This window comes from Phytophthora infestans, genomic scaffold (assembly GCF_000142945.1).
Source record: "Phytophthora infestans T30-4 supercont1.14 genomic scaffold, whole genome shotgun sequence".
NCBI classification, from domain to species: Eukaryota; Oomycota; class Peronosporomycetes; order Peronosporales; family Peronosporaceae; genus Phytophthora; species Phytophthora infestans.
The window spans coordinates 474,848-500,237 of record NW_003303745.1 but is presented as its reverse complement, the minus strand read 5'-3'; the positions used below and the strand labels follow the sequence as shown (position 1 = coordinate 500,237).

The following is a 25,390-nucleotide window of genomic DNA, read 5'->3' as shown; positions in this document are numbered from 1 at the left end:
CTGAGTGTTTAGAGTATCTTGATTCTGAGTGTATAACGTATCTTAGTTCATGCCGTCGAAGCATTTCTGGGCCTTATCGTATTTTATATAAGGCCATATTAACGCTGCTCTAACGTTTCTTTTTTTGCCTTTTTTACAGGGAGAGGGGGGGGGCACCTCAGATTCAGGCCACAAGCTTTCATTTTTCACAAAGTCGATTGCTCTCTCGTCATCGCTCTTAAAATGCTCGCTGTCGGCCTATTGATTCCTTGTTGACGAGTCAGATTCTGGTTTCACCGACGTAGATGTAAGAACCGTTTGGGTCAGCTTTGCACCAAGACTTACAACAGACATATGCAAAAAAAAAGTGTGAAGCAGACTTTATGGGGTCGCGAAGAAGCTGCGACAGACATTGGATGAAAGGCACACCGCTTAAAATAAAAAAGCTAGTACCTGTTTAGTGTACACCGATTGAGTCATTAAAACACCGGTTAAGCATTTAAAATACAAAAATTACACCGATTTGTTTATAAATCCGATAGATTAATTTACGTAGTATGATCGTCATCAACAGCAATGAATGCTGGCAAAGTGTCATCAACACTCTTATGATGCTGGTAAAAAGTGCTGATCCAACATTACAGGAACCGCTTCGCATTCAGTGCAAAACTCCTTTCATGCTCGTTTATTTGATTCCTTCCATGTTACGGATATCTACTGTATCGTACCCCTTGATCTCATCGAGTAATTCGCCTCTCTTATAGTGTCACAATTGCTTCAGGGTGGCATCAGTCGCCTCCAAGCAGCATTTTCTCCAGCATTTGCATCATCTCGTTGACTTCTTCCTCCCCGGTCTTGGCAACTACCGTCGCGAATCGATCCGTATCCATTGTGCTACTTGCTGTATCACCGACAGTCATGGGTATGAAGCGTACGTAGTTCTCCAGCACCGTCGACGACACGTCGTTTATCAATTGTGGCCGTAGAACGAACCACCCCGTTTCGTCTGTATGGTATCCAGCTAGATGCTCTTGACCCTCTGTAAGAGAACGCCACACGAAGACCAGACGATCAGCTTCAATGACTCTTCGCACTGCTACGTAGACCTTCAGCTTAGCGACCTCGCCTCTCTCTAATGAACACTTGACGTAGTATTTCACTGTGACTGTACCCTTTGGTTCTTGGGCCTGTTGGGTATATGGCGCTACGTCCGGGTCTGTCATCAAGATCAGAGACACAGCACGACTGGTGTCTTCGTACTTAAACGGGACTTCGGACGAGTGTGCGCTCTCGAACAGCTCTACCCCCTGTTTTGTCGTCCGCGTCGGTTTGAACGTCAACTTACGGGATTTTTGAAACTTGACGTCTCGCAAGACCTGGTCTGTCTGTGCGTATATGGCATCCAACTCACTAACAAAAGTCTTGAACAGCACAGAGCCATCACCGTCGGCCTGTCCACATAACTTGTTACTGTCCTCTATATAGGGACATTGCAGCAGCGCCTTCAACTGGTGGATCATCCTCGCTCGTCCGATCACTTGAGCTCGCAGCTGTCTCTGAGTGTTCTCAGCCTCAAGACGCTTCTCCTTCTGCCTCGTAGCTATGGCTCTCCACACACTCAACGAGATGGTGTCCACATACCTCATCTTCTCTTCCTCATGGGCTCTTTTTAGCTTGTTTAACTTACTCGACAGCTCCACTTCTTCTCGTTCTAGCGTCTTCTTCTCGTCTTTAAGCTTCTGTCGGTATTTCGATCGGCGCTTGGCTGCCTGCACGTTACGATGCTCGCGTCTTCGGTCAGCCGATACTTGGTCTGTGCTGGCTGCTTCTTTGTGCTCAATGATGCGCATGCGTTCGTCAGGGCGATGGCAGCGAGCGTTTGGAGCTGCCTGTTCTTGCGGGGTCTCTAGGGACGAGAGAAGCGTCTCAGTCTCGGTAAGGAGCTGGTGGGAGGCCAGTACCAAGCCATCGTCGCTGGCAGACGCTGGTGCTTTGTGATACGGGTCTACTGACGGGGCTGTAGCGTTGCAGGCCGCCAGGAATCTGCTCACGTCGGCGAGCAATGCGAAGTCTACTTGGTCGTCTTTCCGCATGACGCTGGCACCAAAGTGTGAGGCTCGGTCTTATATGAGTGACCTTTACATCGAAAAAAATACACCCACCTCACGTAAGGTGGGCCACATTTTTTTCTGTTCACGAGCCGGGCACTGGTTTTTGGGTGAAGGACTTTTCAAGGGTAGCTCCTACCCACCCAGGCTTTATCGTCTGGGAAAGAGGGGTACTGCGTTCAGAAAAGGTACATGTACAGCTTATTATTTTGAAGTTTTTAACCCTTTCACTACCGACAAAATTGTGCGCTGTTACATGTCCGCAGCAGAACTGTAACTGGATACACAAGCATTACTGATTGGTAAAAACTCCCCCATCGGGGTTTAGGTCTACAGCTCACAAGGACTAACAGGTCCTCACCGGACCCGTATCAAGACATCTCCGTAGCATTACTGCTTAAGACATAATAGTTTGTGGCCCCAAGGTTGCCACCAATTGTTACTTCTCTCACTGTCAATCGTTATTTTGCACTCTTCTAGCAATGGACATATCTGAATTACTGAGCAACAACGACGATGAAGCCGACTGGGAATTCGAGACTTCTGATATTGAGGAGGTGGAAGACAGCGCTGCTGCCGTCCTGTCAAACGAGGAGGTGGACATCGCAACAGAATCAAATAGCGAATCAGCGTCATCAGCTGAGGAAACGATGCCGATATCTGGCAGAACTGGCAACGCGTATGTAGATGGAATCATTCAGCACAGCGGGCTACACATTATACGGAGCGGAGAAGTGAGTGCTGCCTACAAAAACCGCGGTGAGCTGGGTCTTTTCTCGCTTTTCTTCACGAGAGAATTCAGAGATTCGCTACACAGCTGGACCAACGCAATGCTAAAAGATAAAGGGAAACCTGAAGCCACTGTCTACGAGCTTGATGCCTATCTAAGATTGGATATAGCCACGAGTTTCAGCCCTGTAACAGAGATCAAGAAGCTCTGGTCGCGTAATTTATTTATGGGCCAATCCGACTTCGCGTTGATCATGCCATGAAATTGATTTGAGAGCATTAGAGCGCGCTTTCAGGTTCACGCACCAGATAGTGTCCCTGTTGACCGGCGAGAACAGGATCCACTATGGCACAGCCGGCGGCTTATGGCTCAGATCCAGGAAAAGTTTGCTGCAATTGCAGTACCCGTAGGGGCTGTGAGCCTCGACGAGAACACAGTTCGCACCAAAGCTCGATCGGCTGCGAAGCCATTCATGCCTTCGAAGCCAGATAAATATGGTGTGCGCTTTTACGCTGTGGTGGGATGGGAGAGTTTATATGCGTACTCAGTGTGGGATAACGGATCTGGTAACCGAACGAGAACGTCTCCTGCAGAGAGATACGTCGGGTTGTTTCCTGGACTACACTCGGCACTATTCAGGACGCTCGAGCGTGCCGACATTCCCATGGATCGAACAGATGCTAGCGCTCTCTGGATCGCAATGTGTGGCCATCTCACGAAAACACATCAGGCAGCGAGTGGCCACCGGCTGCTAGTTTGTGATAATTTCTATACGAGACACAATTTGGCAAAGACGCCATCGGCATTTACTGATGGTTAAATGAAGATGTTGGGTACGGTGCGAATATCACTGCAGGGTAAGTGGAATGCAATGGAATTAGAAGCGGCGAAAATTAGGATTGACAAAGCTGAACGGGGTTCATGGGAGATGGTTGCGTCGGTAGACGTGCCATCGGACTGGCAGAGACAACAAGAGAAGCATAAAAGAGCTCAGAAGAAATTACTGCCGCACCAGAGGACGCAGTATATAGCACCGATGGCTATCGCTCCTAATGCGGGATATATCGTCTTTCGAGACAAGCTTACCGTAGTTTTCTACATGAACGACTTGGCTGGTACACTTTCTCAGCGTGTACTATCAGGTGACTCTGATGAAGCAATATGGCTGTGTCGTGGGCTTGCCCCGCTGCGACGTTGGACACTAGACAGCGTGCTGCATCGCAAAACATTCCACGTCCCAGCAATGGTGGTCGCGTACAATTTGTTCATGAACGGTGTGGACCGAGTAGATCAAATTAGGAGCACCAATCCAATTCGCCGGAAGGAGCAGCGACTACCAATGAGTATTTTGACGTGGTCCTTGGATTTAGCGCTCATCAATGCGTTTTCACTATTCAAAAAGGTTGCAGGACCTAAAGCAGCGCGGGTGAAGCTCCGCGACCTCAAGCAGAGAGTGGCCGAGCAACTGACAGCTGTGCAGAGAGCCATGCTCGCAAAAGAGCGTCGCTGTGAGCCGTCACCTAGCAAGCCAATAGCAGACGTCGTGGGGGCCGATGATAGCGTCCACGCAATAACGCCAAGCGCTCGACGGTATTCGACTGGAAAACTTACGTGTTATCTATGATCACTGCGGGGCTTCACGAAGAAAGCTCTGTTTGGATGTACGGGCTGTCATAGGGGGTTTCACGTGGCATGTTTTAGTGCCCTCCACTACCGCCACGCACTGAAATCAACCTCGCTCACGGTTCGCTCAGCGCTGGATGCCGTTTGTTCCGCCGCGGGAGGTGATCCGATAGTACACACACGGCTGAAAAAGAACAGAACGATCACATATCTGAATGAGCTTGAGCTACCTAAGGAAACAGAGTAATAACCGTTTAATATACCTGATAGTGCTGTTGAGCCGCTAGATTCCACGTTCCACACAAAAAGGAAGGCGAATCCGTGTCTTCTTCGATAAATGGTCTTACTTCTTGTAGTAGTAGTGCTGGCTTAGCGTTCGTGTCACTTGGCGAGAGGCTCAACGTCTGTGACTGCACGAGAGCATGCGTAGTCTGCTTCCTATGATGTCCCTGCTGTACTGGATCCACTCACACGGCTCGTCGTCGCAGTAGCGGCAGGTCCGCGAGGGGGCTTCTCCAATGACCATCACGAGCTTGAAATTTTGAATTTTGAGGAGTACCGTAAGTTACTCTGCATACGAACACGTTGAACGCAGCTGATCGCCAATAGGTTAATTTTTAATTTGTACTTGTCGCTCCTTGGACGATGTATGGGTACCAGACGGACCCCTAAAAATATCTGGTAGTGAAAGGGTTAAAAGCCCAGATAAACCTTTCAGTAGTCATAGCGGGGAAGGGGGGCATATAAGTGTATTCTTGCTGTGGAGCCAGGTGTACTTTCGAAATGGTACATTTACTGAAGCCGCGCACCATTCCATTTCCTTGCGTTTGCGGTCCTCCCAGAGTCTCTCTCGTTTTTTCAATTTTTCAAGCGAGCGCCACCAAGATGCAAGCTCAAGACACAGCACCGCAAGTGCTTGCTGATCATCGACAATACAAGCGTCCATGGAGACTTCAACGCTGATACAACTACAAACGCCGAAGTGGCGTTCCTATCTCCAGATACTATTAGTGAGCGACAGGAAGTGTCGGACAGAAGTGTTTAGGGGCTAAGAACGATGCTGAGAGAACTACGAGACGAGCTATCAAGAAGGAAGGGTGCAAGCCATTGCTTGTCTACTTTGAATGTGCTGCACAATAGTGACTTTCCTACTGCTAAACATCTCAGAACACTCATTTTTCGCAATTTGTATTCCATATTCCCAGAGAGGGGTGAGATGTATTTTTATCTATACTTCGGAAACCTATTTTTATTTTTGTCGGAGGTAATGAGGATGTATTACATCCGAAAGCTTCATCTGCATGAAGGATATTCTACCAGGGGAGACCTATCAAAGTAGATGTAGTTTGTTACACCGTTTTCGCTACTCAGTCGTGGTTCGAATGTAGTCGTACTTCCTACTTATAAAGGACAAGATAGTACTATTACCACTTTTAGTCGTGCACCACTTTTAGTCATACACCACATTTAGTCGTTCAGTTGTTCACACTCAGTCGGTGTCGAGATCCTGTGCAGTTAATAACTGCCAGTTATACGTATTTTAGCATTGCCCATGAACACGGATGGAAAGCGTTCTCTGCAGCATGTTGTTGCTGTCAGTGACAGAGTCAAGTTTGTGGAGTGGATGGCTGTGACAGCAGCATTACACTGAGCGAAGGGCCTCCCTGCCAAAGCCATCGAAGCCTTTCGCGCCTACTTCCGCTCTGATGACCGCCGCGTCAACCTGAACAAGGCCCGAGACTGGTGGAGCAAGCGCCATGCTCCGGTGCAACTTGAGGGAAAGCGCTAGCGAAAACTCGCACGCAGTAGAGCTAGTACCGTCGCCAATTTGTCGTGAAGGCAGTTGCCGGGAGGGGTCCTAAACTGGGTGAACATTGGGCCTGGCTGTACCCTATCATATTGTCTAAGTAGGATCGCTTACGCAAAGCGGGGGTGAAAATGTCATCGCGATTGCTATAAGATATTGCGGTGACTTTGGTTGAGGACAGTGCTCAGCAAATCGCTCCAAATTAATGGTAAAACACTTTACCAATGTAGTTATACCTCGTCGAATCCAAGATTTCGCAGACCGACACGACATTGTTTACCTCCGCCTCAAGGTCAAAAAGCAAGTCAGCAGTGAAAAGCAGCGCGTCACCCACGCGTCTGCTGCGGAGCATCTAGGGTGTCTAAAGCGTCAATTCGACGACGGTCTCATTGACCCCGATCTATAATACAACATAGATAAAAGTCATTTCGTTTTTGACTTAGATGATGACAAGACTCTTAATTTTTCGTGGCGCGCCCCCCCCCACGTCAAGTACCGTAGCCTGGTTTCTGGTAAGCTCAAAAACACTTTTTTCGATTCACTTTTTAGCATATTTATGTGTTTTTCAGGACGCGAAGGGATTAAAATGAATGTGCTTTTTCGTGGCGGAACCAACACACAAATAGAGTGCCCAACGCTCGTCTTCAAAAATAAGAATGTAAATTATCCAATTACCGGAGCAATCTACTCAGCCTTAGTCCTTACGCTGTGACCTAGCATTAATTACCTTAGATACTGTAACTGAAAGGGACTAAATAACGTACATAAAACGGTTCTAAATGCACTAATTATTCTTATATATAACTTAGTTTTTCTATGCTGCTAATTGAAGTACCAACAAAATGCCGTAGTAGCGGCCTTCCAACGGAGGTGACCGGGTGCGAGGTCACGTAGCCGCAGCAAATCCGCGTGGTATTTGCGGGGGCGGGCCCAGCGCCGAGCTCACCAGCAGCGAGCCGACGATTGCACTCTCCAGTGCATCCAATCTTTAAATCGCAAGTGAGCGCGACTGGTCATTACTAACGTTAGTTGATACATGTAATGCAAGCGAGCTTCATATCTGGAGGTTTTCTCTGGCGAAGATAAGTAGGACCAATGTGCTCTCAGCATGATTAACCCCTTAGCTCCCAGGCTAATTTACGAGGGTATATTTTTGCATCCCATGTTTTCTTATATAAGAATTTGTAGGCATCGTCGATTAAGTCCGAGTTTTGAATAGAGGGTTGAGGGAACACATTGGGATAGACTGGTGGGTATAGCGAAGGCTTCTCCAGCATAAAGTCGTCTAAGGTAGATAAATGAGTAAGCGAAAATGCTAATGATCCCTTTACCAACATAAAGCTGTACTGTCTATCAGAAAGACCCTATTTTGCAACATTGCACACGTCCAGCTGCTGCAGGTACAATGCAACAGCTTCGAATTGTTTTTTATGGCCAATGATGTGAAAGCCAAGTGACGGTTTCAATTGATTGCATGTTGTTGTCGACGTAGATAGAACATATACCTACCGGTACACGGCTGTGCCTACCTCTCTATTGTCGTTGCCACCTTCACTGTTATTGGCGTCGTCCTCGTTCGCACTACCGTCGTCTTCCTCCTGAAAATTCCTCCTTCACTTCTTAAAATGGACGTGATGCAGGTGGACGCTCGCGCGTCTTGTGCGCCAGCAGAAGCGCAGGGAGAATCTCGTTCCCATACTATCACTCGATGTGCTAGATGAGAAAGCAGGTATCCCTTTCATCTCTTCCAACGTTGCATAAGTATTTCCTGTAGCACCATCCACACTAGATTGTTAGATAGACGTCTGGCTCGCGTTGCGCGCACCGTCGGTTGCCATTGGAGCATTCTGGACACTAATACTTACTGAACTTCCTGGGGATGGACCTTATAGAGGGCGCACACCTTGCATAGCCGTTGGCGCCGCTTCATGCCCTTATCTCATTCAACACTGTCCGGTTGTCCGGTTTCTCTTCGAGACGGTGCTCCCCGTCAACAACAGGGTCACTTTCTGCTCGTGAGCTTGCTCCTTCCCTCGCTGGTGGTGGTGCCGTCCGCTCACGCGCATTTGTTGCTTCCTGTTTGGCACATAGTAGCAACATAAGTAACAACATAAGTTGGGTGATCGTTCTGCTTATGTTAACTAGGTAGTCACCATAAGCTCTTACCTCGATGACGCTAAAGCCTCGGCGGATCGATCGCCACCAACTGCCTCATCAGCTCTTCAAAAAAAGAAAAGGGATTCGGCGGCCTCTTGTCGCTCATCTTTGTGAGGTAGCGATACACGTTGAAGGCGTTTACGAGGGCCATGTCGAACAGCCCCGGGAACAAGGTTCGGTAGTATTTGCGCGACTTGTACGCACTGTACACTGTAGAGCTGTATCCGGAACTGGTCGTGAACGTCGACCCCCCCCCATTCATCGATGGTAGTCACGGACCAGATCTATCGCTGGCAGGGGCTTTATTTAGCCTTCAATACGCCTCACTGAAATACATGCATAATATCATCTTAGTCAAAGTCAATGAATAGACCACCAATAAAACAATACTCACCGACTGTAGCCGCCATTCGGCTGCCACCGCTGGAAAGGAGGTGGCCAGAGTTATGATCCATCCACATAGCGACTGTAAGCTGAGAGAATTGCTTATTTTGTACCAGTTTGATAGTGCCCTGGGCTAGCTGCATGATCCAGCGCTTGTTCACCGTTTTGTACTTCTTCGCGGTGACCATTTCCTTAGCGTAACCCGCTCGGTCAGTCTAAATTATGCCCGTGATGTACATGCGGCGGCGCCGCAGCTTTAGTGCCACTTTGACGGACGTGTAAACCTGCCAGGCACTACTAGACGCCACGAAGCCGTTGGCGACGGTGGTATCAGTGCGTACATATTCCGAATAGCCGCTGCTTTGCCGGTATTGTTGTCTGGTAGTACATGTGCGCGTAGATTAGTCTTGGCTCCGCAGAAAATTTCGAGCCTACCGAATAATAACATACGTTACTTTATGTTGGATCAGCAGTAAGTGGGAGTTAGTTATGTTAACATAACCACATAAGCCAAAACAAAAAAAATGTGACGAGCCGAAGATTGCCACGATACATTGTACACCCACCTCATGCAGTAAGCCGTTTTCGCGCATGCAGCGACGAATACCTTCATCCCCCATCGATGAAGCTTGTTCTTGTTGAACTGACGTGTAGGGTTGCACCGAGAACGCAGCGGAAGCGTGGCCTCGTCAAAGCAAATCACTGGCGGTAGTTTGTATCCACACGCAAATGTATGTTGTAGCACGTTCACAACAGGTCGAGTTTTCCACATCCGGGCTTGGCGGGCTTGAGGCGACTTGTTGTTTGAAAAATGTAAGTGCCCCATAATGTGGAAGAAGCGGTGCTTGGCCATGAACAGCCCGAAACGGTGGAAAGACAGTGCGCCGACTTGGCTCGTGGACCAATGTGCAACAACACCTTTCCGAATCGACACCAACATCCTCGCGATGAGGAGAGCCTTGACGCGTAGAATCTCACGTAATTCGATATCAGTGGCGCGTGCCAAGCGACGACGGATGTCTCCAAGGTCTTCAACGTCGCCTCCACGTTGTCGCTGTTGCGTCCGAGCTGCTGGCGCTCGTGCAGGTACCGCCTTCTCCCGATAATAGTTACTTTCTACAGCCATCTGAGACCATAGCTTTGGTGGAATAAAATAGAACAGGAGAGCAAGTGGATCTTCGGCAACGCTGAGAATACTCTCACTTGGACCGAATTCACCATCAAAACGATCGTTGTAGGTCGGGTCAGATCCAAATTTACTCGGATCTACACACACAAATACAATAAACAGTAGTTATGTTAGCTCGTATGTTGACCGAATGGAAAATGTATCGCTCATATGTTGCATATGAACAGCAAAACTAACCATACTCCCATCCAATGGTGCTGTTCACACAACGCCTGGAATCTGGTATCTGAAAAAAAAATATTGACATTGTTCCAGATTCCAGGCAAAACGTGCTCAGCAAACCTCTGGAACAGCGAAAAAAACACAAAAAGTTCCAAGTATTCCTCACTTGAATGACATTTTCCCAGGGACCAAAGGAGCTCACTGGAATCTGGAACTTCCAAAAGTAAATATCGCGATCCTTCCTCACAACCAGATTTTCTCCAGCCCCCCAAGCATCCCTCTTAGCTTTAAGCATGCAGAAGAAATCGGCCACCCGCCAGCCAAGTGCGGATCCCGCTGAACCAGCAGAGACCGAGACGCGTCCTGTAGAGCCTGTAGTATTCACGAAGCGGAAGTGTACTGACGCAGACACGCTTGCGCTAGCGCAGGCTTGGCACGAAGTGCGCAAGGAAGGGCGCCGTAAGGACGAGAAGACGGCGCTGTACAACAGCCGGATCTATGAAGCGCTCAAGGCGGGGGGGGGGCACTAGTACAAAGCGCTCTATAAAGGCAGTGGAAGACAAGTTTCAGGCGTTGCGCGAGATGTATCGCTTCATCAGCGACGTCAACGCAAACCGCATAGTCGGGAGAACCGGCAAGCCTGGTTTGAGCTGTCTAAAAAGGAGAAGCGGGAATTACGGTACGTGCGATCTAGCTACATAACATATAAACCTTCTAACTATGCAGCTGTTTGCACTAATGTTTAGTACTCGGCATCGTGTAAAAAGTCCTAACGTAGCCCAAGAGGTTTACGAAAAGTTAAACATGTTCTTGAGCGAGAAGCCCGACACGGTACCCTTACCGGCCACCTTTATTGCCCGCCCTCGATTCGCAGAGGCCGATGCCTTACCTGCGACAGCGAGCGGCGAGGCAGGTGATTTGTTTGAGAAATGTGCTAGCGATAATAACGACCCGCACAACACTGGCAAATCAACAAACAAACGGAAGCGAGATACGAAGCTGGATGAAGTACGCAGCATGCTGGAGGAGAGATCCAAGGCGTTCCTGGTCCAAACAGAGAAGCTGCAGCGTGAAGAAATGCGCGAGCGTCGTGAGCAACACAACGAGACCATGCAACTAATGAAGGCTCTTATTTTAACACTTGCCAAGACTAACAACTAGTGTGATGAAGCTGTCTTAATTGAGTTCGGGGATACTGCTATCTCTGTTTTTCAAATGCGTGCCACTTTTTTAATTCATCTCGCAAATTTCCACTGACTTCGCTTTCAACTACGACCCGCGGCTGGGGGAAGCGGCTCTCATATTTCGCTAGTATTTTTTTCTCCTCTTCATCCGTAAAGGTAAATGTTCCATTAAAACGTTCTGTACGATACAAAGTGCATCGACAATATCAGGGGCGCCTTCAATGTCTTGTCCAATGCCTTTCAGCAAAATACGCCAGCGGCATTTAAGCCGCCCGAAAGCGCACTCTACTCGATATCGCGCATGGGCTAGCTTTTTGTTGAGCGACTTGCATACGTCACTGCTCTCGGTTTCAGCAATTTCAAATGTAGTCACCATGTACTGCGTGTTTTGGTATCCAGAATCACCAAGTAAAAAATACGGCACTTGTGCAAGAGCTTCAACGCCAGTAGGTATTGAAACAGTCTCGGAAGCTGCCGAAACTATTGGGAATGCTCCAGCCAAATAACTGCGCCTGAATACACGGCTATTCCCATCTCGACCGGGCCACTTGCAATCGAGGTCACAGAATCGACCACGCCAGTCGACTACTGCTTGTAGCACAATACTGTACCAGCATTTCCTATTGAAATACATCTCTCCATGTTCAGCTGGCTTACTAACCGGTATGTGTGATCCTTCAATACACCCGGCGCTCTGCGGAACCCCACAAGACTGTGCAAAATGTGAAGCACACAAACGTAGTGCTGGGAATGCGATCAGGCCACCTAACACGCGGCATATGACTCCAGCCACCTCCTTCACGATTCCTGATACAGTCGAGGGACCGATAGCAAATTTGTCCGCTGTTGCACGCACGGATGCGGCTTGCGCACTTAAGTACAGGAAAACCGACAGACGCATGGGCGGATCAACGACGTCAGAAGCATCTCTGTGAACAACTAAGTGCGGGCAGATCGCTTGATGCAAAGCCGCGAAACTGCTGCTATCCATCCGAAAAAGACCTTTCACGCTAGTGTCAAAGTACAGCCGTGACGAAAATAGCATCGTAGCCCAGTGACGACTACGCGGCTTAGCAACACAGTCACGATACGCACGAGTGAGAAGCTCCATCAACACTAGATTCTCCGTCTCCATGTCGTGCTGAACAGCAGCTGCTCTCCACTTTGGAAAGTCAAACGGAGCCGTCGTCTTGGTCATCGTGTTGACCAACACGAAGAGCATTACTATTATATCTGTATCCATGGTGGCTACACACAAGGAAGAAACATAAAGCACAATAGCGTCATTCTTTGGCAGCAGCAGCTTGGTCTCAGTGCACTTACCTCGGAGTTGGCCTCACAAGCACGAGGCCAAACGAGGACTGGCGAAGGGTCGCTACTGCAAGATCTTATCGCGAACTGGCCGTCTCGAAAGCTGCAGATTCCAACGAGAAATATACTGAACACGGAGCTAAACTGGACCCTTGGCCGACCCTTGGAACCTTTTCTCCATGTTTCAGGTTCCAGGATTTGCTGAACAGGGCCAATGTGCCGCATTTCCTTCATGAGATCATTGTCCTCGCAACTGACGCCCAACTTGAGTCGGGGAGTTCTTCGTGCACCATCTCGCCCTCTCCGTCACTGAGATCGCTGAGATCCCAGTCTCCGTTCAAGGACTCGTCCTGTGCATACCGGTTCTTCCTGTAATTCAGCGTCCTCGTCTAAATTGAGACCAGTACACCTATCTGCTCCACCTTCCATCAAATTTGGATCGGCCTCGAATCGCGTAGGCAGCGCCTCCGTCTGTCGCGTTTTCTTCAATGGCAAGAACCTACACACAATTTGTGCATGCAGCCGTTCTTGGGCTAGTGATATGTTGGATATTACTCTTCATGTGCATCCTTATACTGTCGATGCCAACATAACTCACCTCGCTGTCGATGTCGCCGTCACCGTCGCTGTCTTCCTACAGTATAGCACGGCACCACTTTCTTGACGCAGGTTCAGGTGGCGACCTGGTCCTGCCTGGACGAGAAGCATCCTCAGCACTTGCCATTGGCCTCACTAGTGTCGCAGCCTCCGTAGTTTCAACATAGTCGACGATGTCATCAAATACGGCAGCAACCACGGCGTAGTCAACACGATCGTCTGACAAATGGGACGCTATCTGCGCTGCTGGTGCTGTCTCCATGGCGTCAGGAGCTTCTCCAGAAGCTCTTGCCCTCTCTTCGGCATCCCCCACACACTCCAGCTCCCCACCAGATGGACCACGGTCCGGTAAAGATCCTTTGTTCTAGGCTACCCCATGGCAGATGCTGTGCGCTTTGTTGTCTTCTTTCTGGGAGCCTTCTTCTGAGGACCCTCATCCTTCGCAATTGTAATTCCATCTGCCCGCCGAATTTGTCGCATGTGCCTCTCGAGGCATCGTCGCCGCTCTTCTTTTGTGAGCTTATGCCGGGGGGGGATTCTCCAGCCGGAGCAGCCATCTTTGGTGTAGCCGTCGTTTTGAAGAATGAACACTTTGGTGGCTACCGGCCACTCATTTGGTAATCTTTTTATATCTAGTTTAACCGAACCCCCTCGAGATAAACCTGCATTTGGACGTTTTATACCTTACAACATATCTTAATTTACTAAATCCGTGCATGAACAGTATTTTAATATAAATAGCAAGTGTATTAAAATACTGTTCATGCACGGATTCGGTTAATGTTTTGGACGTATATATGATACGACACGAAGTCAACTAGGGTATATTTCGCTTATGCTGTACCCTACAACATAAGAGAAAGGGGCTAACAGGATAGAAAACTATGTTATTTATTATAGCAGTTAGTGCATTTTAGAACAGTTTCATGTCCGTTTTTACTAAACTAGATGATGGGCACTTATCAGCCCACTTCAATTCTGTAGCACAAAACAGTGCACTTCCAATGCATCCGCGAAAATGGGGACAGTAAGTCCGTCAGTCAGTGCTAAAAAATAGAATAATGCCTTAAAAGTTTTCTTTTAGGCGAGCTTTTAATAATGGAGTCAGTTTCCTTAAAATAGACGAGTGAGATTATTGACACTGGAACTTCGTCCGAGGTACGTCCTTTTTATGGTGATTTTTGATTTTCGTCCGAATCATATACCGGGCTGTGTGCAGAGGACGAAGACTTCACTGGAATAAGCACAGCAAAGGCGCACTCGAACTTGTGAGGTTAAAGCCCAGGAAAAGAGCTGGTTTGGGCTTTACCCTTCTTTAAACTGGGTGATAGAGCCCCGTTAATTTTTCACTTACGGACCGTAACCGAAGTCGCCTAGGGCTGAGATCGTACATCTGGATAATAATCGAAAACCATGGTATATTAAAATGGATATCTTTTCATTCACGGAGTGATTTTGTCAAATCATTGGACATACACTACCAGCTTTAGCTACATATTTAACATGATCACATCGTGGACAAGATATCCGGTGCAGAGTTAGGATAATAAAATGAGTAAGTTAATATATTTTCGGTTCTGATCCAGTGCCTACTTTTATTAACTGGACACGGCAATTGATTTGTCACAAGATAAGATCGCGCACTTGAAGCTCCACGTGACTAATCTTGGGTACTTCACTGTTGGACGAACAGTGTTGACCATTGGTCTGTCACTTGAAGTGGGGCTTGTCACTTTTTAATTTGCCAGCAAGCCTCGACAGTGTCTTCATCATGCATTTGCTACACCAGGCTATGCCGCTGTTTGCAGCTTCCTTCTTCTTAAATGTTGATGCTGCATCGAAGGTCCGAAGCTTGAATCGCGCAGTGTCGAAAAATCAGATCAACCGCTACCTGAGGGTTGTGAGTGACGACGAAAGAGGATATTTCAGCTCTCTCGGCCTCAAGAAAACACAGGAATGGATTAATTCTCTCGTGAGGAAAATAACCGAGAACCCAAAGCCGACCCAGGATAATATTCCCGACGAAACGCTATCACATGTGCAGCCCACTAAAGAATACCAAGCATCAAACTCCCGATATCCGAAGGTGGCTCAACAAAGGGAAATCAACAGGAAAAGTGTTTAAGCTGCTTGAATTGAACAAAGTTAAGCTCTTAATCTTCCTAAAAGTTGAAGGCACGCTGTTCGATCAACCAAGCTTTCACACTTGGGTGCAGTACGTGGACGATTTCAACGCAAAGAACCCTACGAAGCAAGAATCGATGAACCCGTCTTTATTGACTGTTTACAGCGACGCAGGCCTGTCAGAAGCCCTTGCGCTGGCGAAAAAAGTCTCGACCACTAAGGCTCTCGCCACTAAACTAAGGAAGGAACACATTCAGTGGTGGCTGAAAGACGACAAAACCCCAGAGACTGTTTTCAAATTGTTTATGCTCGACGAGAAAGTGGATGATCTACTGACGAATCCGCAGTTTGTCGCTTGGACCAAGTACATAAATCACTTTAATGTCAAGCATCCGGGAAAGGAAACTTCGATGGTATTTCCGATTGCAGCTCATTACGGCGACGATGCTTTGTTTGGAGTACTGGAAGCTGCGAAGAAAGTTCAATCGACTAAAGAACTAGCGTCAAAGCTGCAGGTGGAGCAGATAAAAAAGCTGCTGAGCAGCAATGAATCTCCCACGTATGTCTTCAAAGCGTTCAATCTTGACAAGACAGGAGACACAGTTCTAGACAGCCCGTTGTTTAAGACTTGGCTCAACTACATGAAGTCATTCAACGACCAAAACCCCCGGAAAAAAGAGAGTATGCTGACTTCAATTCATAGATATTATGATCAAGATAATGGTGTGGCGAAGATAGTTGACGAAGCGATGAAGAACCCGAGAACAGAAACGCTTGCGAAGGAGTTGCAGGCAGAACGACTTTGAATCTTTGGTTGATCGGCAAGAAGACTCCTCAAAGCGCTTTCTATGTGTCAGTTTTAAAAAGGCCTGGAAAGAGTAATGCTATTCGGTTTGTCAAACATCCTGACGACACCATGCACCTGGAGCGAATCGACAATGTATCAGACGACCTCCTTTCCAGTGCAGATTTCACGTTTTGGAAGCAGTATTTCGATGATTTCAACACCATGTACCCCGACAACCAAGCGTCTATGCTCAAGATTCTGCAAACATTCTACACTGACGAGGCGCTAAAGAAACTGCTCGATACGGCGCGCAAAAATCCTCGTACGCAGGAGTTAGCATCGAATTTGGAGGCCGCCATGTCTAAAGTGTGAGCTCGTGTGAAGAAACCCTAGCGCAGTTTGCAGCTCGTTAGCGAAGCTGGTCATCAGCTGCTGATTTACCCTATGCAGCGAAGATTCGAGTACATTATTTCGATATGGGCAGTCGAGCTCGTATGACTGCAATCTAAAACACGTTATTAAACGAAACTCGTAAGCTCGTGTACGAGGAAACCATACTTCCTGTAGCTACATGACGACGCGTACCACGTAGCTTGCCAATGGTTCATCTTTGCGAACAGCGATACGTGGTCTGTAACCTCTAGCGCCTGCTAAGATCTATGGCTAGGCGTTATCGCGACCCATTATTGTCAATTCCAGTGAAAATTGGATACCGAGGGTGATTGACGGATAGTCTGAAAAATCAACACTTAGATAGGATTGGTCAAACCTCACCAGCTGCAACTTAGGTTGAACCACAACCTGATATTGATGCGAAGTAGCGTCCGCTGGGGATGCTGGTATCTGCTGCTCAGGTTAACCAACAGGAGATGCAGCTCGGGGTGATGCTCGACGTCGTGTGAAACGTGGAGTCCGCGGCTGTCTAGCTGTACCAGGGGCTGGAGAAGGTCGAGCTTGAGCTGATTCACCAGGTGATCTTGCTGCTCCAAGAAGTGATGCTCGTTGGGCTGCAGATGACACTGGACCCGGGGTTGAGTATGCTCTAGTCGTGGTCGCTGGCAGTGCTTCTCGGTCTGGAGGTGTACGCCGTCGTATTGGACCTGGGTGGGGCGGTGTAGTCTCCGTTGGCGTCCGAATACGCTCAGGATATGGAGATACACGGGCCGAATGTGGCGATATACGTGTTCGACCACCACAGCGTGCACCATCAGCTGATGCAGCACCCGCTGGTGGGGGTCCTCTTGCGCTACCAGGCGAGACGTTAGATCGGAGATCCATTACCGTTTGCTGACACGGGAAACGTTGCCGATGCGCTCTGCTCTGACCATGCAGTGTGTGGAAACCTGTCGCATGTAATGTTTCCGTATGATGTATGGTAGGATGAACGATTCATAGGCCATTCAGCGCGGGTGATTAATAAATCAGGCAGTCAAGTTTTGAGTAGAAAGCACAATAACTCGTTCGCAAACCAGTTGAGTTTTGTATTGCATACACATGAAGTTGTTTGTGTGCAGAAGGGAGCAGAAGGCCCGATTCTAAAAACCACGGTGCTCTCTTTCGGAAGTCGACAGAGTCACAAACAAACAAAATTGTTTTCAAAACAATACCCCGATCTACGTAGTAGATCGATTGGCTGAAATTCAAAATTTGAACAAAGACTGGTCCCAAAGCTTCAATTCATGGTTGCTATTATAATGGCTAATTCCGTGGAAGTGCTCTTCTGTGTGCGTGTAAATAAACACCTCTTTATGTGGACCACCTTTCCAGGGCAGCTGTCCACCACACGGCCAAGTATTGCGCCGTCCGCGAAACGACCAGGTAAAGAACTCAAACAGCAAGTTTACGTGTGGATCCCTTGAGTGCTACTAGCTTAGTATACTTCAAAGAAACTTCGAGATATTTACCCATATTTACAGAATTACAGTACGGGTAAATGTCTTGTTTTTATTAAACAAATTGCTAAATTGTAAAACTTGATTACCTCAACTGTTGCATATAACAAACTATTGTCAATGAATATGACAAACAAGGCTGTGTCCCTCTTTCCTCGATATTGAATTTGTGGCCCCCTTCCCCGCACCCGTTTGCATTCCCTCTCTCTTTTCCATTCCGCGAAACCAGGATAATGGCGCGCGACGTGAAGCGTAATCCGGAACTACCCCAGCGAAGTCTCCCGAAGCGCCAGCGAGACGAGAAACATGCTGATGGTGGATATTACAGTAATTACTTGTTCAAGGAAGCTTGGCGTATGTTTCGTGCTGCAGGATGGCACGAGAAGCCGCCCTCCGGGTGATGTCTTGATAGCCGCTAAAGGTATGCTCGCCCAGGAGGGACTGGTATGATGAGGTTGACTACGTATTGGGAGAGGAGGGTGTTATTGCGGAGTATATGACCTTGCTGCCGTCCGCTGAAGCTGATCTTTGTGGAGAGCGCCAGGAGTCTGTACATCACACACCAGTCAGTACTGAATCTGGCGTTAGTATTTAAGCCGAGGAGGAGATTGGAAGAAGCGTTACAGCTGGGGAGGCGGCTGATAAAAGTTTATATATAATGGCGATGTTGCCGTGCACGACCATGGCGCATTTGGTACAGCCCGTCATAACGCTGGCGCCACCAAAGCATTCGAGAGTGTTACCGGTGCGAATTGTGCTGTTGGATGTGATAGAAGACCTGGAAACAGTAGTTGTGCTGTTGCCACCTTTAACAAAAGCGCTGCTCCTGCAGCAGATCATATTTGGGATGGCTATTGTGGCTGGATGTGGTGAGGGTGTCATTTGCGGAGACCCTGATTGTTCTTCTGGTGGACTTGGGGGTGGCGCCTCAGCGGGAGAACCTGGCCATGGCGATTCGGAGAGGGGTGACATCGCTTCTAGTACTTCGAATTGTGTCGCTCCTACATCTGATCGTGGTAGTATACATAGGGGTGTTGCTGCTGTTGCCCCTGGACTTGAACATCCCCGAGTTGGTGGTACTTCTTGTGAGTCTGGACGTGATCATTATCGAGACGATTCTATTGCCGCTTCTCGTGGAGCTGGACGTGGAGTGGATCTCGATGGCCTACAACACTCCCAAAATATCACCTGCTCCGTTCCAGCCAAATCATTGGCTGTCTATACCGTACCTATAGGAAGGGCTCGTATTACGCACAGACCACCGTAAAGAGAAAACCTTATTTTCACACGAACCGATTTGACCAACACATAAGATTCCAACACAAAAAAACAGGGGCGGGGCAACCTACCGGGCCTTTCTGATAGACCCAGACCCTGGGGCTAATGGGGCTGACGCACCCGCGTCAGCCAAATGCAGTACGTGCTCGGAGGATGTGTGCTACTTGAATGTGACCCAAAACTTGCTTGTTGTTTGGAAGCAAATACTGGCTCCTGGCCTCAAGACTCCAGTCACCGCACCCTACACACCGCCATGTTCGGGCTGTCCTCCGCGCAGCTTCCGCCTATAAAGCTGTACGCTGGGGACACGATCACCTACTACACTCAAATGTACGTAGCCGGCGACCCCAGTGGCTACCGGACTGCTTTGCTACGCGCGTAAGCGATTCGCCCGACAAGGCGGTGGCCCCGATCGCTGTCACTACGGTTGATCACGGTTGCTGCGGCCGTTGATCACGGTTTCACCGATGCCCACGAGTCCGAGGAAGAAGAATCATACGAGGAAAATGCGCCAGTCACCGTAGCAGCCGCTAAAACCAAGAATAAGACGAGCACCAAGATGGCCGCACTCAGTAAGCGACCCACGACTCCCTCTGGCTGTTTGGTGGCTCCTAGCGCTCCACACAAGGCGGATGCCACCCCTGCGCAAGGCCATCCATCGGAGGAAATCTTGCAGCGAGCTAGTGTGGAAGATGACGCTTCGGGTGACTTGTACAGGATGAACACCGTCGTTCTCATTTCTATGAACACGACAAAGTTTTACAAAAAGAAGGCTAGCGGTCTTAATTCCGAAGTTAAACAAGTCGAAGAAGGTGGAGGTGAGGTGGATGTGGTGGATGAACACTTGGAATCCGAGGAAAAGGCTAAAGACAGCGAACCAGACTCTCCAGACCAACTTGAGCAGACAGAGCGACAGGAAGAATCTAGTCAGCCCACTCCATCTCAGCTTATATCTCTACGTGAGATTTTGGCGGTCCCGACGCTCGCACAGCGCGAGGCACAGTATCACAGACGCAAGTTGAGAAAAGCTGACTACCACGTTAGTAAATCAAGAAAGAAACGCTATTAGAATATACGTGCCCCAACTCGCAGCGGCGCCAGCATCTATCCTGCGCACACCTAGAAGGCGAAGACAATGAAGGACCTGAAGTGAATCCTTGGCATGAGAACGAAGTTGGCGAAGGGCGCAAAAATAAACCCGGGGCCAACCCGATGAGGCCATGAAGTAGATAGCGGCTTCACCACGATGTTGAACGAAAAAACCACGCGTGGAAACTTTGTGTATATCAATGCGTTGGCTGCTGAAGCTACCACAAGATTCTTGCAGCTTTCGTGCCGCCCCAACGTAGAATTCGTGGAAATACAGAATAAGACGCAGGTAAAGGTGCTGTGCCGTATGATAGCTACAGTCGACGCTGGAGCCCAGATCCCGGTCTCGTACGGTAACAAGATCTGGTTCAAAAAGAAGTACCGAATATATATCCAGCGCTTAAAAAAAAAGTACGACTTTGTACCTCAACGGTATCGTGTAGTGATATCTTGTTCATATACTTTACATGCGCGGATTTTCTCTAAACAAGTCTTCAAAATGGAAGACAGTCTGGAAAGATTCGATTATCAAAGTTCGTCATGCTGAAAAGAAGGCCCAGCAGTTACAAAATTGCGAGATCGCTCAAATTTCGTGGGTGATCGTCTTGCTGACGAGGTTGGGTATGAATACCATCGAAGGGTTCTTCTTAAAGATCGGTATTTTTATTTGACATAGTGTCAAAGCGAAAAACATACACTATTTCGTCAATGATATGAAAGTCCTCGGATGGCCAATTACTGAATGAGCTCATACAGTGCAAATGGCGCCCCGGCGCTAGTTTAATAGCTCGCGCGCAAGTGCTGGATCTCAAGATGTCAACGCAGGGACAATACCAGTTGGCGGCCACCACGATGCCCGCTCCGCGAGCTCAGATCCTCCCTACTGGTCTTCTGCTAGCCGACGATGAAAGGCCGCTCCTCAGAACCGTTGCCTACCACAGGCTTACCATCGACGTCAGGGTCCCACGCATAAGTGAAAGACTGATTCAAGGCTTCGTTCCCAGTGAATACACGCTCGTGGATCCACTTACGTAGACCATCCACGCGATCGTTTCGCGTCAAGTGCGTTCGCGAGTAGTGCTACACGAAGTTTTGTACGGCCCTGGAGCACCATATCAAACTTCGGCGTCATAGCGTGCCAAATTCTCATTGGTCGAAGCGTGTATAGTCAGCTCCCTAACATAGGCTTCTGGCTGGGCGTCAAACGCTTCTTTCTAGGGGATCCGGCTGCTGTAACGTGCTCCCCCACCTGGAAAATCGACACCATGTCGTTCGTCATGCACGATAAAGTCTATCCTCGCCACAAGCAAGCCTGTTCATGCGAGGAAATCGACGTAGCACACGATTCCGACGCACACTTCAGTAGGCGGTAGCGCATCTTGTATGTGGCGTCTTCTGGGCACACCATGCACGCCAGTTGGTTGCACTTGGTCACCTCGTACGTCTTCAAGGCGCTCAGCGCCCCCTCCGCGTCCAGGGCAGAGATGCCAAGCGCCACGTCCTTTCAGTCGATCCGCTTCGGCATCCTGCCAAGCGGGGTCGAGTAGCTGGTGAAGTGCACGATGAATTTCAATTTTTTTGAATCAAGAAAATGCGGGAACTTTGATTGGGCTGCAGTGTCTGGCTATGATTGGGCTATCTTCCACATCTCTAGTTGTGTTCTGATTGGGTTTTATTTGACCCTGTGGCGCGTCTGCGCAGAAGTGGCAGCGTGCAAAGAAATGCAAATCTATTTGGGATTCCTGCACAGCGTGTTTTGTTTGCACAGTCTATGGGTGCCCACCCGTTTTTGGTGTGAGAAGGCCGTACTGTTGGGTGTAAGTCACTCGTTCTTCTCCGTAAATTACAGAACAATTGCGGTTACTGCCATTACCTAATAAGCAGCCGTTCAGTAACTAGCTGCGATATACACCCAATCCATATTTTCCTAATCGATGTCCTTCCTTAATTGACCTTCAGCAACACAGCAATACCGACAAAATCAATTTGATACATGTAAGCTCTCATCAGATATCTGACATGTTATTGGCAGGTTTTCGTAACGCCTGCTTGCAAGCGGAGCGTGAGCGACTGTGCTTGGTGCACGATCTTGCCCCAGTTCGTCTAAGCTATTCGTCGAACCAACACAGCTGTACGCCACCGCAAAGTAATCGGACTCTCATCCTATTATAAAAACCTCAACTAAAGCGCTAAAATGCGCACTTCTTCTTGTTATCATTGATCCTCTACGGAGTTCTCTCCACAACAACCACTGTCCGCATGAATCCGCCGTCGACCACCTCCAAGGTCCCACGCGCGATGCCCTCTCCTCGGTCACAACTCCAGATCCACACAGCACTAGATTCACCACCGCAAGACACCACACGCCGCCTTGAAACCCACCCCAGCCCACTGTACTGCACGCCCTTCCGGTGTCCATCGTCACCCGGTAGTACGTCTACCACCGTCTCATTCGCCTCGTTCTCGTCACCCGCAGTAGTCAACTCCATCATCTAAGCCGGTCCCGTCTGCACTCGCTCTCCCTCTGTTGCTTCCTTCCCTCCAAGGAAATATTAAAGTGAGCTTGCTTCTCACTGAGCAGATTTCAGAGTCCGTGGTCAGCAGGTCACCCTCCTGTGGTTTCCGCCACTGATCGGCGCTCATCGAACTTCGGCACACTCTCGACATCCGCCTCATCGGTCGCCAGAACCTGTTCAGACGCACAGTCCCACTCACGTTGCGGATCGCCAAACCTCTGGCACTATCGTGCTGGACTCACAGCCGTTCGCCGGCTCCGTTTCCCTTCTTTTCTTGGATTGTCAACGACGACGTGTCACCCGTCTCCACGGTGACCTTCTCGTGCTTCACGGCACACGTCGTCATCGTACACTCTCAGCCTTGTCAGGCTCATGTTTAGCTCTGCAAACCAGAGGCAAACCAACATACTTCGAAGATGAAAATCTAGAGGCAAGCCAAAATATTAAGAATATGGAAATCGGTGAAGATTACTGCTGCAGAGAAACACATTAGTCGAACACCGATTTATGCGATGAAATATTAATAAGATTAGCAAATTCCTGTTAAGCGACTTCTCCGTCAAGAATACCGTCTAGATTTCGCTATTATGACTGTTAAGATCCCCACCCCCATTCCAAGGGAGTCCGCGTTTAAGAAACGAAATGGAAGAGCTTGTAGTAGGTCGCAGCTGAAAACACAGCACAGTTGAATAAAGTTGGCACTTCCTGACGTTTTGGCCGAATGTTTTGTGCTCATCGTAGTAAATATAAAAGTGATAAAGAAACATGCATACGGCTCACAGATCTACATAGCTATCACCAGCGTCCCAGTGATAGCTCTGCCTCTAGTAGAAGCTCCCCCTGCCAGAACCTTCGCCAGCTTGAGATGACGAAGCTGCAACTTGCGGTTGTAGACTGCAACAACCTGGCACGCTGGTGGCTGACTGCAACCACCTGCTGGTAATCCGATCATTCGTCATTTCTGACTGTAAAGCGTGGTCGGGGGTGGCTTTCAAGCCGCCACCCACTACAGCCCCCTCTCAAGCCCAATCCGACCACTCGGACATATTATGCTTGTAGACCTTTTAATACAAATGACTCACCACTCGGTAATCGATTGTTTCAGCATGCAGAATCACTGAACTAATCATTCGGTCCGCTTTATGCGACCAACTTCAACACGTTGGAGTTGAAGTATACCTTACTATGCAAAACCGACGGAAATTGACAGAAACAACCCCAGTACGAAGGGTAAACATTAATCAGTGATGTATAGTCATTATACTGAGATATATACATGTTTACACTTTAATTTTAGCGCCTTTTTACTGGCACTTCTGACACTTTGAGATGGCGTTCAAGCTTAGAGTATTTAGCTGCAGCAACGTACCCTTGCCCCCAACGTACTCACGTCGTTGTGCGGTGCTGCTAGAGGCTCTCACGAGTCCTCTATTGCCTCCAAGCCATAAGGATCTCGTATGATCGGCTCTTGTCATCCTACTGGTGCCGCAGAAACTCACGCGAATAATAATACCCTGAGCAGCCACGTGTTCAAGGGGTTCATCAGTCACCTCGAGATCCTTGGCGGCAAAGAGATTGAGCCGCGAGGGATGTACCTCAAGCTCAACGCCAGCTACAAGCTGCTTCACCTTGAAGACATTGTACGGTACTCCAGTGACAGCGTAGGGCTCCATCCATGTAACGATTAGTTTGCTCTGTCCTTTCTCATCCACACGTGATCGAATTACATAGTCGCCCACGTTGAAGCTGACCACGTTGTTATCTCGCTCCTTCTTCTTGTTCAGCAAGGTCTGCTTGAGGCGTGCGCCTTGCAATCACCCGGAGCATGTCGCTGACACTAGTGCGTAGTTCAGTCAAACACGACTCGATCTCGGTCGTATTACGAGCTGGCTGTATACAAGGAGCCGCCTCTGGTCCCGTGTATACAGCTTGCAGTGGCGACGGAGGCTCAAGTCCGGCGAAGAGCTCGCCCGGCGTCTTGTCTGCCAACGACGGTGCATCCGCGTGGTTTAGACTGACCTGTATGATTGGAATGAGCCTTGACCAATTTCTGTAGCTGAGCATGTAGTCTTGAATGAGTACACGTAGAACTTGCAGGACGACTCCATTCACTCGTTCCACAGACCTGCTGATCCATAGGCAGCTGGTCAAAAACACTGTTTGCACTTCAACCTGCTGCATAGATCGTTGATCCCTTCATTTTTGAAATGGAACCCTTGGTTACTAATCCAGTCTTTAGGAGCTCCAAATCAGCTGTGCCAATCCATAATAGCATCAGCAACCACTGTACTTGTAGGGGTCTCACATTTGACGAGCTCGCAGTAGTGACTAGCATCATCATTGAGCGCAAGTATGTACTGCATGTCACCGTAGGCTTCCTCTAAATACAGAACGTCCCAATGGAGAGCTTGATTTCGTTCACTACATCGGTAGGTTTTGCTCCAGGGCCTTGGCAACTACCTTCCTCCCTTTA

The 25,390-nt window shown here is 48.7% G+C and overlaps 3 protein-coding genes across 3 annotated transcripts; 1 reads left to right on the top strand and 2 right to left on the bottom strand.

Moving 5' to 3' along the window:
* Positions 1-767: 767 nt before the first annotated feature.
* Positions 768-2,072, bottom strand: PITG_09114 (uncharacterized protein; the record flags this gene model as incomplete). Its single annotated transcript, XM_002903391.1, has 1 exon — positions 768-2,072. One exon carries the CDS (start codon positions 2,070-2,072, stop codon positions 768-770), a length of 1,305 nt encoding a protein of 434 aa, XP_002903437.1.
* Positions 2,073-15,002: 12,930 nt separating this feature from the next.
* PITG_09111 (secreted RxLR effector peptide protein, putative) lies at positions 15,003-15,356 on the top strand (the record flags this gene model as incomplete). The annotated part of the gene is made up of 1 exon (XM_002903390.2): positions 15,003-15,356. The coding sequence occupies one exon, from the start codon at positions 15,003-15,005 to the stop codon at positions 15,354-15,356; it is 354 nt and encodes a 117-aa protein (XP_002903436.1).
* Positions 15,357-22,397: 7,041 nt separating this feature from the next.
* On the bottom strand, positions 22,398-22,893 carry PITG_09110 (uncharacterized protein; the record flags this gene model as incomplete). The annotated part of the gene is made up of 1 exon (XM_002903389.1): positions 22,398-22,893. The coding sequence occupies one exon, from the start codon at positions 22,891-22,893 to the stop codon at positions 22,627-22,629; it is 267 nt and encodes an 88-aa protein (XP_002903435.1).
* Between the last annotated feature and the right edge of the window lie 2,497 nt (positions 22,894-25,390).